At 36.4% G+C, this 14,276-nt stretch overlaps 1 protein-coding gene across 2 annotated transcripts in view; it reads right to left on the bottom strand.

Annotated features, from left to right (window-relative positions):
• Positions 1-14,276, bottom strand: part of LOC131043581 (phosphoglycerate mutase-like protein AT74H) — a 107,824-nt gene that overhangs the window by 62,684 nt on the left and 30,864 nt on the right. The window contains exons 2-3 of one of the 2 annotated variants that reach the window (XM_057976810.2): positions 3,958-4,077; positions 3,416-3,629 (exon numbers count right to left, since the gene is read on the bottom strand). In XM_057976810.2, the coding sequence (XP_057832793.2) occupies positions 3,416-3,629; positions 3,958-4,077 (334 nt within the window). The remainder of the gene's footprint in view (positions 1-3,415; positions 3,630-3,957; positions 4,078-14,276) is intronic. The other variant, XM_057976811.2, reaches the window with a different exon arrangement.

Genomic DNA, 14,276 nt, shown 5'->3' with positions numbered 1-14,276 from the left:
TGAGTTCCTAGAATTAGTTAGAATTCCTAAACCCTATCCTCTTTTATCTTCTCTTTTAATGTCCTAAACCAGAAAATCCAAAAACATAGAGCATAAATTGTTAAATCTGCCTAAGTACAGCTTGAATGATATGAGTTGACAATGTAAGTCCCCCTTGAGATTTTCAGTATACACTACCCAAGAAGCTATCCCACTAAAGTCGCTTGTTCGCACATATAGACCTTGGGATCACCATATGATCTTCTCGCAATCTTAGCATAAGCGGTGGTTTTAGGGAGAGGATAGAGTATCCTTGGGGTATCTTATTCTAATATTTGGTAGATGATAAAACAACCACCAACAGGACTGCTGTGCTTCGAGGAATAAATCAGACCCAACGTGAGCAGGTCTGGGCGTTTGGAGAGTTGCTCGTGCAAGTAAAGAGATGGTTTTGGCTTAGTTTCAGAACAGTGCATGAGAAATATACATCTCAGTTGTGTAGTTTGCTGTGTTGGAAGAAAATTTTCTCTTAGCTTGGTTGTGTATTCTGCTCTCGTGCGTGAGGGAAGAACAAAAGTTGGGCATGCTTTCATAAATATAAGATTTTAATTCAGAAATAGTCTTATTATTGTGCTAATTTTGCATTGAGTCCTAGCATAAGAGAATTCATTTCATGGTAGGGAAGAAACAACAGTATATGCTTTTATTGATTCATTTATCCTGCTAATTTGAAATGAACAGCACTATTCTTATATATTCTTAAAACTAAATATCTGATCAACATATATATATAGAGAGAGACACACACACACACCACACAATTACATATAGGCTATTATGGATATATATGTATATATGTATGAAAAGCTTGATGCTTGGATTGGTTATTATGGCAGTCAGTAATCTGATTTACTCAAAGCTTTTATTTATGACATAGAATCTGTATAGATGCTTATTATTGCAAAAAGAATTAGATAACTTCTTGTACCTTTGTTGGTCTTTTAAATTATATTCTTGAATGAAGCCCAAATATGGAAAATATAAAAAACCATAAGTAAATAATGAATATATTTTGTTTTAAACAGTATGAAAAAAAAAAACTCTTAGTCTTCTATATTTACAAGTTGTCAAGACCTTTCAGTGACAATCACAAAATCACGATTCTGTGGTAGGAAGGTAACATTATTTGTTATAACCTGTTATAGAGTAAAAATGTCTTATGTTGTGAAACTTAAAAGAGTAGTATACTCATGAATTAATCGTATGGACATATGAACACGTGGCAATAGCCAAGATCTGTAGATTGCAAGTACGCAAAATGGAAGTTCTTTGTCAAATGTATAATTCCATAACTTATTCATTTTCTGACAAAAGAAAGAATACATGTTTGGTCTTAAACCTCTATGAAAAGTAGATGATCAGTCAAATGAGTCAATTGTGTGTTAAACCGTAGGATGAACATCATTTCCAAGTCGAGTTAGAAGTGTGTGAACACACAACTGCATTTTCCATGGAAGTGTCTATCATATTAAAACTTTGTCCAAAGTAATGCAAAGTCTCTGCTTGCATTTAATTGATTCACAATGTCCCAAAGTTCATAATCAACAGAGATTGGTCATACTTAGTTATAGGAATGTCTAAAGTTGTATTGTCGATTGGGTTATGTAGGGTACAGCACTAGGTCTCAGATGGCATGAACTTGTTGGTTTCTTTTGTCTATACTCTTCGTGAAGGGTAGGGCCACTTTAGATGGAAGGTGTGTAGGGGACCACTACTGTGCGGTTGGAGGAAAATCACTTGCGTGATGCCCTCTCACTTGTAGACAACTCCTTGAGACTTGAGAGACAGATGTAGGATTCGAAATATGGAAGATTCTATAACACACTCTAGTGTAACAATAATCATGTTGCTTTTATGCAATGCATGTATGTAATAAGTGAGGAAAAGATTGTTATAAATTCATTATTGAAATGTTGCATATCAGATTTGATCATTTTTGTAATGATTGTATTTCCAATTTAATATTGATCATGTTAAACAAATGTTATATGAAAGGCAAAAAAATTCTTGTGATTTTTAGCCTATGGCTATTTACTATGTTGTTAAAACTTGAGTAATTTTCTTTAAAGTTATCTCCTACCACATTCTGCCTTTGCCAAACCCTAGCACTCATTGCACTCATCTGACATTTTCTTCTACAATCAAACCAATTCTATTTCCTTTCAACTGCTTTTGCCTTTCGCAGAATTTGAACTTGCATTTTACACTTCATGGCTGCAATTGGTTTTCATCCCATTGCCAAACCTTAATGAGTTTTATTTCTTCATCCACCTCTGCATGAAATACAAGTTTAAGGCCATTGATAAGAAAAAGGCATTTCAATCAGACACTAAAGGAATTTGGGACACTCATATTGGGCAAATGGATACCAAGGATTTATGGGAATGACTTGACATATAGAAAGGAAGTCACGCATGCACCAAACAATGGAGTAAAGGTCTTACAAAAGGTGGTGGATGCCCAGCAGAAATTCAAAGTCCTGACTTGGTTCTTGCCTTGCCTACTGAAACAATACAATCCACAATTAAGATAATCCATACACCCTCTTCAGTACTTGTAACTTAAGTATCCTTAGAAGCCATGGAAAATTAGCTCAGGGTTCTTTCCTATGGGGAAATCACTGCAATGCCTCCACAAAACATTCAGAACTATTATCCTACTACCTGCTTCAACTTCAAAAGACACTGATCACTACCAAGTGGGATCCATCATCAGTTCTTACCAAAAGCCATAATTCACTATTTTTAGTAAAAAATTTATTGTATTGAAAAGATATGAAATAGGTGAGTTTGAGTCAAGTATCAAAAATTTAATGTTTGAGGCATGCATCTCTCCTACAGAGATTGCCCACATTGTACACACTCTTGGTTGCAAGATAATCCTATTCTGTGCAGGAATTTCAGTAAATGTCACATTCGTCCAATTCTACTTTTTACAATAAATTAAGTTTCCCTAACTTACAAACTCAAATTTGATCATTAAATGAGATAAAATAAGTTCATTTATGAACCCTAACTGCTTATATACCCCCTCATACTAGTTTTCTCTCTATTGGTTCACTTCCTATTCACATATTAGAAATCTTGAATGCTTTATTAAACTATGAATATTAAAAACATTCCGTACTTCAGTATCAAAATGATTAAATCTTATTATAAATTGAAACACTTCCTCTAAGAGGAATACTGGACAAATTACAAAAGTGTGAAGTTTCATATATATTAACTTGCTCATAAGTTGATCTAAAAGGAGTTTCGTTGTGTTCATTATCAAATAACAACTAGAATGCTATATCTCCTTATCTAGCTTAAAATCAATCTATCTTAAAATACCACTTAAACCAGTTACTATCACTGTAGAAAGGAATCATACATACCTTCCACCTGAACCAGTCTGCATCACAAGCATGCCAGCATTTCCAAAATTATGAAGGCGCTCAAATTGTTCGACAGTCCACTTGTACCACCTCATAAGAAAGACACGTAAAGTGAGCCCATGAGATACCAGAACCAAGTTCATAAATTTTGACCTTGCTCCAGGGGGTTGAAAACGACCAATGTCAATATCTGCTCTAAGTGTCTCTCTAAAACCTGTAAATAGAAATTATTTTCAACATCTTGCACAGAAAACCTGCAACTTACAGTAGTGGAACTGAACTCGCAAGTTTAGCATGATAAATTCTGTTCATAAAAATTAGTTTAACACTTCATAATCGACAATCTAAGTGATTTAAGATAATGAACGATATGTCTCAACCCCATAACCTTCTTGATATTCAATCTTAGCCAAAGTGAGCTTGAAGACACTATTGATCACTAACTATATTCTGTTTTATAGTTAACTCATTCACTAAAAAGTCAATGTGGAGATCATCTAAGCAGTGTTGAGGCAAAGATGCATTTATGCAAGTTCTGGTACCTGTTATTCGGTCATACACATCTGCAGCAGATTCTCCATTAGGAAAACGATAAAAGAAGCGTCCAAAACGGAGACGTGCAGCTTTTTCGATACGCATTTTCTCCCTATCTTGAAAATTTCCTGAAAAAACCAAAAACATATGCACTAAAGACCAGCTTGAGAAATACGACAATATTATTAAGATGACTTAAGACATGTGCTTTTAAAGAAGCAATAGGCAAGACAGGAGAAAGGTGTAATGGGCCATAACATATGAAGGTAGATTTGATGAGAAAAATCAGATCAAGGGGGTAATCCAATTAAAATTATATTTAGTAGCCTCATTTCTAAATGGAAAATAAAGCAGTGGCAAACATTGTCACTCATTTGTTAAAAGCCTGGATAACTAGGACTTCACCCACATTTATTAGTGGAAGAGGCACTCTAATATTTAGTAGCCTCATTTCTAAATGGAAAATAAAGCAGTGGCAAACATTGTCACTCATTTGTTAAAAGCCTGGATAACTAGGACTTCACCCACATTTATTAGTGGAAGAGGCACTCTAATATTTAGTAGCCTCGTTTCTAAATGGAAAATAAAGCAGTGGCAAACATTGTCACTCATTTGTTAAAAGCCTGGATAACTAGGATTTCACCCACATTTATTAGTGGAAGAGGCACTCTCCCTCCTCGCAATTTGAGGACACTTATACAATGATAGGTGTAATAGGTATTTGCCTTCATGATTTGCTTCCCTTTGTACATCATGAGCAATTAGAGTTGGCACTGGTGCAGGGGTTCACATTTCAACTAGTAATATGGCATGACATTCTTTGTACACATGCCACTTGCTCTTGTGGAGTTGCACCCCTTGTCATTTTTCTTTGGCAGCCCATCAAAAAGGTCTTCTTCTAAGTGATCTTTAAATGGTATGGATATTCCATTTTTCATCAACACAAATCTTAAGATATTCCATTTTTCATCGACACAGATCTTAAGAACTTGCTCCAATGAGTTGCTTGCTATTTTAGTGCAAATTACTCTAGGAAAATAGCATCCGTGTCCTCAATTGAGTTGCTTAAATGCTAATGTAAAAAAAATTCCATGAGCATGAGCCAAACGGAAATACATCAAAAATATAGAGCATAATAAAGAATAGGTTTTGAGAAAACCTAATGTGTGCAAAAAATTCCTGGAAGAGTGAGGCAACAGCCTCTTCAAGCCATTATCTTTTTAAATTGTTTACAAGTGACTTCCTCCATGACCTCTAGGAACACTTTGTGACAAAAACAGCAATCAAACACTTGCACCCATCTTCCTCAAGTTCGATATTTTTTTAACATGTTTTGCATCCCTTGTAGACTATACAGCTTGCCACAATTTTTTTGGGTCCTTTATGGGTGGTTCCTCGACCACTATAAACTAGTCATTATATTGTAAGACCACTTAATGATTTCCAGTATTGATTTTCCTACAAGTACTCAAACATGGGTTACAGTTAAGCACCACTAGAAATACCTTATGGCATTGTGAATATTCGAGTTAGTATGAGTGTTGTTTTGATGGAATTTTTTCCCAAATGGATTCCCTAGGATAACATCTCTTGTAGATACTATAATATGCCATTATTTTTCTGTTACATTTTTAGATTTTGTTAGCATTGCTTATCCTGCAAACGTTTATCACTAATTTTCTCTTCACCTAAGCTCTAGCTTAGCAATTAAATATTGCAAACTATAAAAGTTTTGATTGTCTTTACAGGCCCTCAAAGGATCTATTTATCAACAAGAGTGCAAAATCGCTTCAAAGAGAAGCCCAACAATCTACAAAACCGAAAACACTTCAATCCCCAAAAACTGCAACTTTGTCTTGTTTAGGACAATTTCAATTGGTTACAGAAACACCCCAAGAACTCAGACTGAACAAAGACTATTTTGGCACCAACTAAATTATTATGCCTTTTTGAGCCCTAGCCAAAATGACCACCAACAAATATCCTTTATAGCATCAGCTTCGTTTGTGTCTAGAGTGTCTGGATCACTCAAATAGCTTCTTTCCCATTTTGCTTTGTCAATTTTCCTTGCAACTTTGTTTCAGATGTTTTCTTGCAAAATGGTGGCTAACCTATGATAAATCTTCGACCGACGGTAATAGTTTTAATGGACTATTGAATTATTCATACTCGACATATATATCCTCTTCTTGATTTTTAAGGCACATATTATTCACCATCCTTTAGTGCCCTTATCATTCTACGATAAAACACATCTAAGGAATCAAAACATGGAACAAAGGGACAATCATGTGGAGATGCATTTTCACATTTTGATTTGTCAAAGCAAAATCTACAAAACCACTTGGAAAAATGGGAGTGAAAACAACACTATTCTCTAAGATTCTCACTTTTCTCAATGATTTCTTTATCAAGGTGCAATTTCCTTTTAGTGTAAAGTAGATAGATAAGTTTCATTGAGAGTCTCTTTTAGGATAGGCATAAATGCATCATCCTTTAGATTGATAAGCTTCAATGAGAGTCACAATCTGTCTTTTTGACAGCTCTGGAATAGTGCACTGGACCCCAACCACAGGTGATAGTCCTTACGCCTCTAGATGACACTTGTAGTAGACCATAAATTGGAAGCAAAATGTGATCAGATTTGTGATTTGTCCTCTCACAATGCGCTACCTCCAGAATTAAGCTTACACTGAACTGTGCTGATGCCTGGAACAAATTTTGCCCTTCTACAGCTTCTGCCTTTGTGATTTGTCAATAAATTCCTGATCAACGCAATTGGGTTTCCATCTAGAATGTTGTTTGCTGGAAAATTCTTTCAAAACCTTCTCCTCCTTCACCACCACAGACCTGGAATTAACAAATTCAAATAAGCTCAACTCAATTCCCTCAATGGAAATTACACCAAGGACTAGTGAGGTTTGCATCCCAACTGTCTAGCTAGCTTGAGGGTTTTGTCCTAAGCATTGGTATGATGCAAAATTGCAATGAACAAAATCAAAACTGGATGGTGATAAATGTCACAGCATTCCCTCTTTTATATCTGTTTGTCCTTGGGTGCCATAGACCCTAAGTCGACTCCAAAAACAAATTCAAATATTTAGACTTGTTAATTTATAATGGTGACCAACTCAGATAATATATTTTAAAATATTTATTATTTTATCTTTATTATTAATATTATTATTATAAAATTATATGCTATTATTAAATTAAAATAATATTGCTCCTAAACGGAGGTGACATCAAAAGGGTGTGAGTAGACCTCCGTTGATTTCAGTTGTGGGCAAACTAACATAAATTAAGACATTTGTGCACGAGCCTTACTGAGAAGCTTATGAGCATGATGCAAATTTTGGAGAGGCATTTCAATATGTCAAGGAATCAAAAACAGCAGACTGTGAGTCCCATGAAAACTTTCATCTCCAACATGGGTTGTGTTGTGACGTGTTCACACATCGCCCCATTGCAAATGGGGACCCCCACTTTTTCGCTTTTTAGGTAGGTGTTTTGCTTAGATTTCCTCGGCTTAGCAATAATTTCCTGGGTTTAACCTTTGCTTATGAGAGGCAGTCGTATCAAGATCAAAGTTGTCAATTAGCTAATATTGTCAAAGTTGTCATGAAGCAAGAAATGTTGTCAAAGAATGCAAAAAGTTGTCGAATTGCAAGGAAGTCCTTTGGAATGCTAGGTTGTACAAGTGTTTGCAAGCTAATGTTAATTTTGGAATGAACAAGTGAAAAGTTCCTATGGAGATCAATTTTCCACTTGGGGGATTGATAAATGAAGTAATTTGAACAAGCAATGCAAATTTGAACGAAGGAAATTCATAAGCAATTGACTCAAAGATCAATTTTATCCATATGGAAATCGAATTTCCACTCCAAGTGGAAGATGAAAGGAGATGAAACAAGTTTAAGGACAAAAAAAGGGATCAAATTTGTCCCTATACATATCAATTTTCCACTCAACTCATCACAGATCAAATTACCTAAGGAGGTTTACGTCAAAAATAGGGATCAAATTTGTCCCTATACACACCAACTTTCCACTCCAAGCCTAAAAGTCAACTTACCTATGTGAAGTCACATCTAAAATAGAGACAAAAGTAGGGACAAAAATGAGGATCAAAAGTACCTATACAGGTCATATTTCCACTAGACAAATTACCTAGCGAGCATTGAGCGAATTCCAGAGGGACTAAATTTGTCTCTATGCCTATCCAATTTCCACTTGGAGATGAAACTTGCAAAGGAGAATTTTCATATGGACTAAATTGTCCCTATACATATCAGATCTCCACTCAAGACTAAAATTCCAAAAATTGATCAAATCTATAGGGACAGATCAATTTGAAAATAAAACCAAATCGTCCCTATCCAAATTGGATTTCTACTCAAAGGTAGATTGTGCGATGATAAACGATTTATTTTACAAGGACTAATTGATCCTTATGGGGATCAATTCTCCACCATTGCATTTGGTGGAAGAAGTTAACAACGAGAATTCATAAGGACTATCCTATCCCTATCGAAGTTCCCCAAGGAAGATTGAATTAAAATGGGAATCAGCCCTTACCATCGAGAGGTTCCAAACAAGGCAAGGATCGATGGAATTATAATCAATTTCGCCCCTATGCATATCGGATATCCACTCCTTGAGTGATCAAAGAAGTAAAAATGCTAAGCAAATTTTTATAAGGACAAAATCATCCCTATGCAAGTCGATTTCCCCACAAGAGCAATTGGAATTTAATGCGAAACCATCTCTATAGCCCGATTTTCCTTCAAGAGGTATGATCTTTAGAAAAACAAACAAGGATGGGATGAATTAATCCCTATGGGATGCAATTTTCCACTCATAGCTATACAGAATTCAAACAAAATAAAATCGCATGAAAGGCAAGAGGGTCGGCTTAAGCATAAAGTGTAAAACGAATACAATTTTTAACAAAAGCAAACAAATCAAAATGTTTCCAAGACAATTCGGCTGGAAGTGTATGAAGATCAAGGGGTGCGATTGTTCATAAGAAAGACATATATAACAAAGGAGGGAAGCGCTAGTCCAAACCACATTCAAATCAAATTCCAATCTGCTCTCCTAAGTTCGCTTCAAGGATACTAACACAGAAAAATCATAGCAAGGAAATTTGTTTCAAAATCACAGCAAGGAGAGAAGCATAACAAGTTCGCTCACGAAGAAGAATATGACCAATTCGGACAAAGGGAAGAAGATATTCAAAGCCACAACCAGCATAAGGAATTCAGACCATGAAAATCAGACCCAAGGATAGAGGAGATAGCGAATTTTGCTAAAATCAGATCTGGAGCAAAGGAGGTCATAATTGGAAAGAATAAATCAGAGTTTTGCAAGCAGATCTGAGTGTTTTCAGATCTGGAATATCATTTCCAAAAGAGGACAATTTCCAGATTTTTGAAGGGTTTCAAGAACGAGTTTTGTGAATTATCTTGCATTTTGCTTACTTAAGGTTTCATTCATAATCAAGATTTAAATGTTTTTTGTCTTTTTCAGGTTGAATGTAAGCAATGTGGTGTATGGAGCGTGCAAGATGAAGGACTCAGCAAGGTCATGCAAGGAAATGGGTGGAGATGAAAGCCCTACAAGGACGTCAAGATGCACAAGATCAAAGTAAAGATGAGGATTCGCTCAAGGCATGAAGAGGGCTTCACCATGATGGCAAACAAATGAAGGAAAGACAGACATGACAAGGATGAAAAAATCAAAATCAAAGCTAGTACAACAACGAAGGTACGTCCCACGTCATGAGGATGATCAAGCATGAACAATATGAAGGAGTTTTAGGTCAGGAGATTGCGTTCAACATAAAATCAAGAATTACATCAATGTAAGAGACAAGTAAAATGAGACAACATCACAAATGCAAATAGGAGGATTAACATGTCAAGTCTTGGAGGAAGATGGTAACAAAGACAAAAGGATGTTTTCAAAATCCTGAATTTCCTCTAGAAATCCAAGACTTCAAGGTGAAAGATTCAGTGGAGCAAGGCAAATTAGTCAAGTCTACAAGGCAAGTTGAGGTGGCATCCTAGCCATCATTCATCCAATCAAAGGGCCCCAAGTCAAAGTGTCCAAATACAATGAACCTGATGGTTCCCATAAAGACACAATTCGAGATACCTAACCTCGTCTTCTATTGGTTCACATTCAATGTAATACACATCTTCAAATAATTGTAATTTTCTCATTGGCCACAAAGGAGTTATTGTAACTAACCCTAATTAGGGTTTTCATAATGTAATCTCGGCCATTGATTTGAGAAGCAATCTGAGCCTTCAAAATATAAAGAGACCTCCATATAAGGCTCAATGCTCTCATTTGTAAACGTCAATAGACAACAATTAGGAATTAGAAGTTAGAGTAGGAGTTAGAATAGGCGGAGAAGGCAAAGATTGTTGCCAAGATCTTGTTGTAAGAGACATTGTTTTCGTTGAAGTTATGGTGAATTCTCTATGTTAATTCAACATGTTGCATGGTCTCTACTTTGCATTTGCTTTAAAGTTGGTTAGATGAATGGAAGATATCATTGTTGATGAATGGTGTACCTAATGTTCATACTACTTGTAATTTGTTGATTGCAAATTGCAATGCATAGTCGACTGAACTTGTGTGAAAGATTAACTTCTATTACTTCATGCTCATTGTTAGTGTGGTTGATGTGCATTGGTGATATGAAAATCATTCGTTTATCCTTAGGAGATTGCACCAGTTTTGTGTAGTTGTTCCTTGATGGTGAAACAAAGCTTGGTTTGGTCACACCTGATCAACAATTAGTTCCTACATTCTTAGGATTAGATTAGCTTTTTTAACCCTTAATTCCTTTTACTATTTGTTTTCCAAGTTAAGGAAGTCTTCATGTTCCAGCAACGTCCATGTTCGACGCAAGTCCCCTTGTGATTCCAGCGAAATCACATCATATCGCTGAGTCTATATCCAACATAAAGTCAAGACCTAACTATCAGGCCCTTGAAGCCGTCTTGTTTGATCACATAGTTTAGCATTCGAGAGGTCTTTGTTCAAGAGAGGATAATATACTTAGTATTTTATTCTGTGTTTGAAGGTGTCATAAAAAACACATCAACAGGCTGCTCTATTAGTTGGAGTAATTTTGTGTGCCAAAGGGTGGGAAGATTCAATTGATGAGAGAAGACCCCATTTTGAAGGTTGCAAGGTACTTTAGGATCACAAAAATAGTTGTAAACTTTCAAAAGCATGTGTATTAGCCCATGATGCAAGTTGATTCAAATTTTGTTCAAAAATGTGTATTATATAGTACTCGCTAATCCAATAATTGGGAGTTGGGTATGTCATGTTGTGACGTTTTCACACATCACCCCATTGCAAATGGTGACCCCCTACTTTTTAGGTCATCTTGGTCATTTGGTTTTGGTTCTTTGGGTCTTTTCGCAGAAGTCCTTTCGATCTCCTCGGTTTGCAAGTGTTTGGGGTGAATTTGATCAAGTCTGCAAGTAGTTTGAGTAAATTTGGCTATGTTTGGAACCTGTTTTGCCTATTTTAGGATTTTGCCCTTCAGACTTATATTTGAGAACTTTTCCTTAGGGTTTTGGAAAAACTGAGCATTGCATTGGAATCAAACCCCTTCAAGGAACCTACCAATGAAATTTGAGCAAATTCTGAGTAACTTTCTACTTTTAGAAAGTTCCTATTTTTAGGGGGATTACACTACCTCCCGAATTGTCTTTATTTTACCAAAAATCAAACTTACTATTTTTTGCAGTTTCTATTTTTAGTAAGTGTCATCCCACCTTGATTTGCCCTAATTTTTTACGTTTTGAAGTGCTTACTATTTTTGGTAAGTCTATTTTTGGTAGGTTCTTCGTAGGCAGGGGTCCCAACACTGAAGACTAAGTATTCTTGCACATTTGTCTATATCTGGAAAGTGTGAAAAACCAGGCAGTTGATCGAAAAATGACTGTCTGAAATCATTCTAGAAGTGGAAAGGCATTGAAAAATCTTCTAAGTTTGGCAGAAAAATCCATTTCAATTCAAGATGGCATCCCAAGTCTAGAAAAGGGCAAAATTGGTTGTCTGGCAAAATCCAAGAGAATCCTTACCTCGGCAATGAATGGCTTTCAAAAGTAGGTGGGTACCAAATTGGGGTCATGGAAGCTTTTTCCTCCACCCCCAAAATTCCATGACTAGGTACTTTTGGCGCTCATGTTAAGGATTGGGCGCTAGATTGGGGTCATGGAGGAATTTTTCTCCATGTCCAAATTTCCTTCTCCATGTCCTTTTAGCACCCAAGCATCAAGGGGAGCACTAGAACTAGGTGGTTGAATTATTTTCCTCCACACCACATTTTCCTGCACTATATGGATTCAGCACCCAAGTCAGGCAGTTGGGTGCCAAACTGAGGGTCAAGAGGAATTTTCCTCCTTGACCAATTTCCCTTCATCATATGGTTTCAACTCCCAAATCAAAGGAAGACCGCTGGAATGAGGTCATTCAGGAAAAGCAATTGAAAGTGAAATTCCTCCAAGGCATGGAATTAGCACCCAGCATCAAGGAAGGAGCGCTAGAATGGGGTTGTGGAGGAATTTTCCTCCACTATATGCAATCAACGCCCAAATCAGAGGGGGAGCGTCGGATAAGGGTAAGGAAGGAATTCTTCCAAATAGACTTTCCTCCACAAGGTCAATTCCACGCCTAAGGAAGAAGTTGGAAAGAGGGGCATGGAAATGAAGTCAAGAATAAGGAGGAAAGAAAAAACCCCTCAAGAAAGAAAGTCAAAAATTCTCCTCAAACATGGAAAATTGCCCAAAAATTGAAGAAATTGCAAGGCAATGACAAAATTGGTCAAGGGAGAGAATTTTCTCTCTCCTAAGCTCCAAAGCTCAAAATGGAAAAAAAAACCTAAAAAATAGGAAAGGTGATGAATGGATCAAAAATTTCTTCCCAAGGAGAAAATTACACCCAAGATGAAGAAATTACGAGAAAGTGAAAAATTGACTAAAGCGTTGGAAATTCCTTCCTTCGGGATAGAATTCCAAGAAAGTGAAAAATTGACTGGTGTTGAAAATTCCTTCCTCAAGACAGAATTCCAAGAAAGTGAAAAATTGACTAAGTGTTGGAAATTCCTTCCTTCAAGACAGAATTCCAGGAAAGTGAAAAATTGACTAAGTGTTGGAAATTCCTTCCTTCAGGACAGAATTTCAAGAAAGTGAAAAATTGACTAAGTGATGGAAATTCCTTCCTTCAGGACAGAATTCCAGGAAAGTAAAAAATTGACTAAGTGTTGGAATTTCCTTCTTTCAGGACAGAATTCTTGGAAACTGTGAAATTTAGCTAAAGATTGAAGAAATTCCTTAGGGAAGAAATGTGCCCAAGGTGAAGAACTTCAAGGCACAAGGAAAATTGGCTAAGTAAGAAGATTTTCTCTCTCTAGAGCTCAAAACAAGAGAAAATTCCTGAGGCATGAAAATGGTTAGTGGTCAGGAAAATCTTCCTTCAAGATGAAGTGTGCATAGAAATTTTCCTTAAGGACAAAATTCTCTCTTCAAGAATTTTCTCTCTCCAAGAATTCCAGATGTGCAGGATTCCTGCAGGAGTGGATAAATTTGTTAAAATTCTTCAAGGTAGGAAAATCTTCCAAAATGTCTTTTGTGGGCCAAGAATGGAAAGATCCTTGTAAAGGATGAGTTGGCGATATGCAAAGAGAATATTCCGTATTAATGACGCAGAACTAGGAAAATTATGAATGACGGTAGGGTCCATTTGCATGGCGAGAATCTATTGAGTACACGAAAACATAGTGGCGCATTCATTGCTAGTATATTTGACCAAGGTGGCGGCTAATCCATTGCATGGCGGTCATCGTACTTAATTCAGTGGTGGAGTATCTTTTGCATATAACCGATTTTGGAGGTGATGGAGCATTTATTACACATAGGGCGAATTTGAAAGAAGTGGTGGATATAATGCAAAGTGGATGCCATTTTTGGTAGAATGTAATTAATGGATAATGGGCATGATGGGTTATTAATGTTTATTCCCACCTTGTTGCATCATGTGTGTGGAATCTTTTGGGTCAAACCCTAATTAGGGTTTGCATGTAATCAAGGCTAGAAGCCTATATAAGGGGGTGACTCCTTCATTTGTAAAGAGGGGGGAGATTTGTATGAAATTGTTGCGATAAGTTTTGAGATAATAATAGCGAAACATTGTTATCTGATGGTGTCCATTTAAGTTATTTTTCAAAACTTGCATGGGTGAATCACCTTCCTCACTTAGAGTAGGAGTAGTGCTTTGATTTCAATGGAGAATGTAA

This window comes from Cryptomeria japonica, chromosome 1 (assembly GCF_030272615.1).
Source record: "Cryptomeria japonica chromosome 1, Sugi_1.0, whole genome shotgun sequence".
Classification (NCBI taxonomy): domain Eukaryota; kingdom Viridiplantae; phylum Streptophyta; class Pinopsida; order Cupressales; family Cupressaceae; genus Cryptomeria; species Cryptomeria japonica.
The sequence above is the reverse complement of the archived record's forward strand: the minus strand, read 5'-3'. Positions and strand labels throughout refer to the sequence as shown.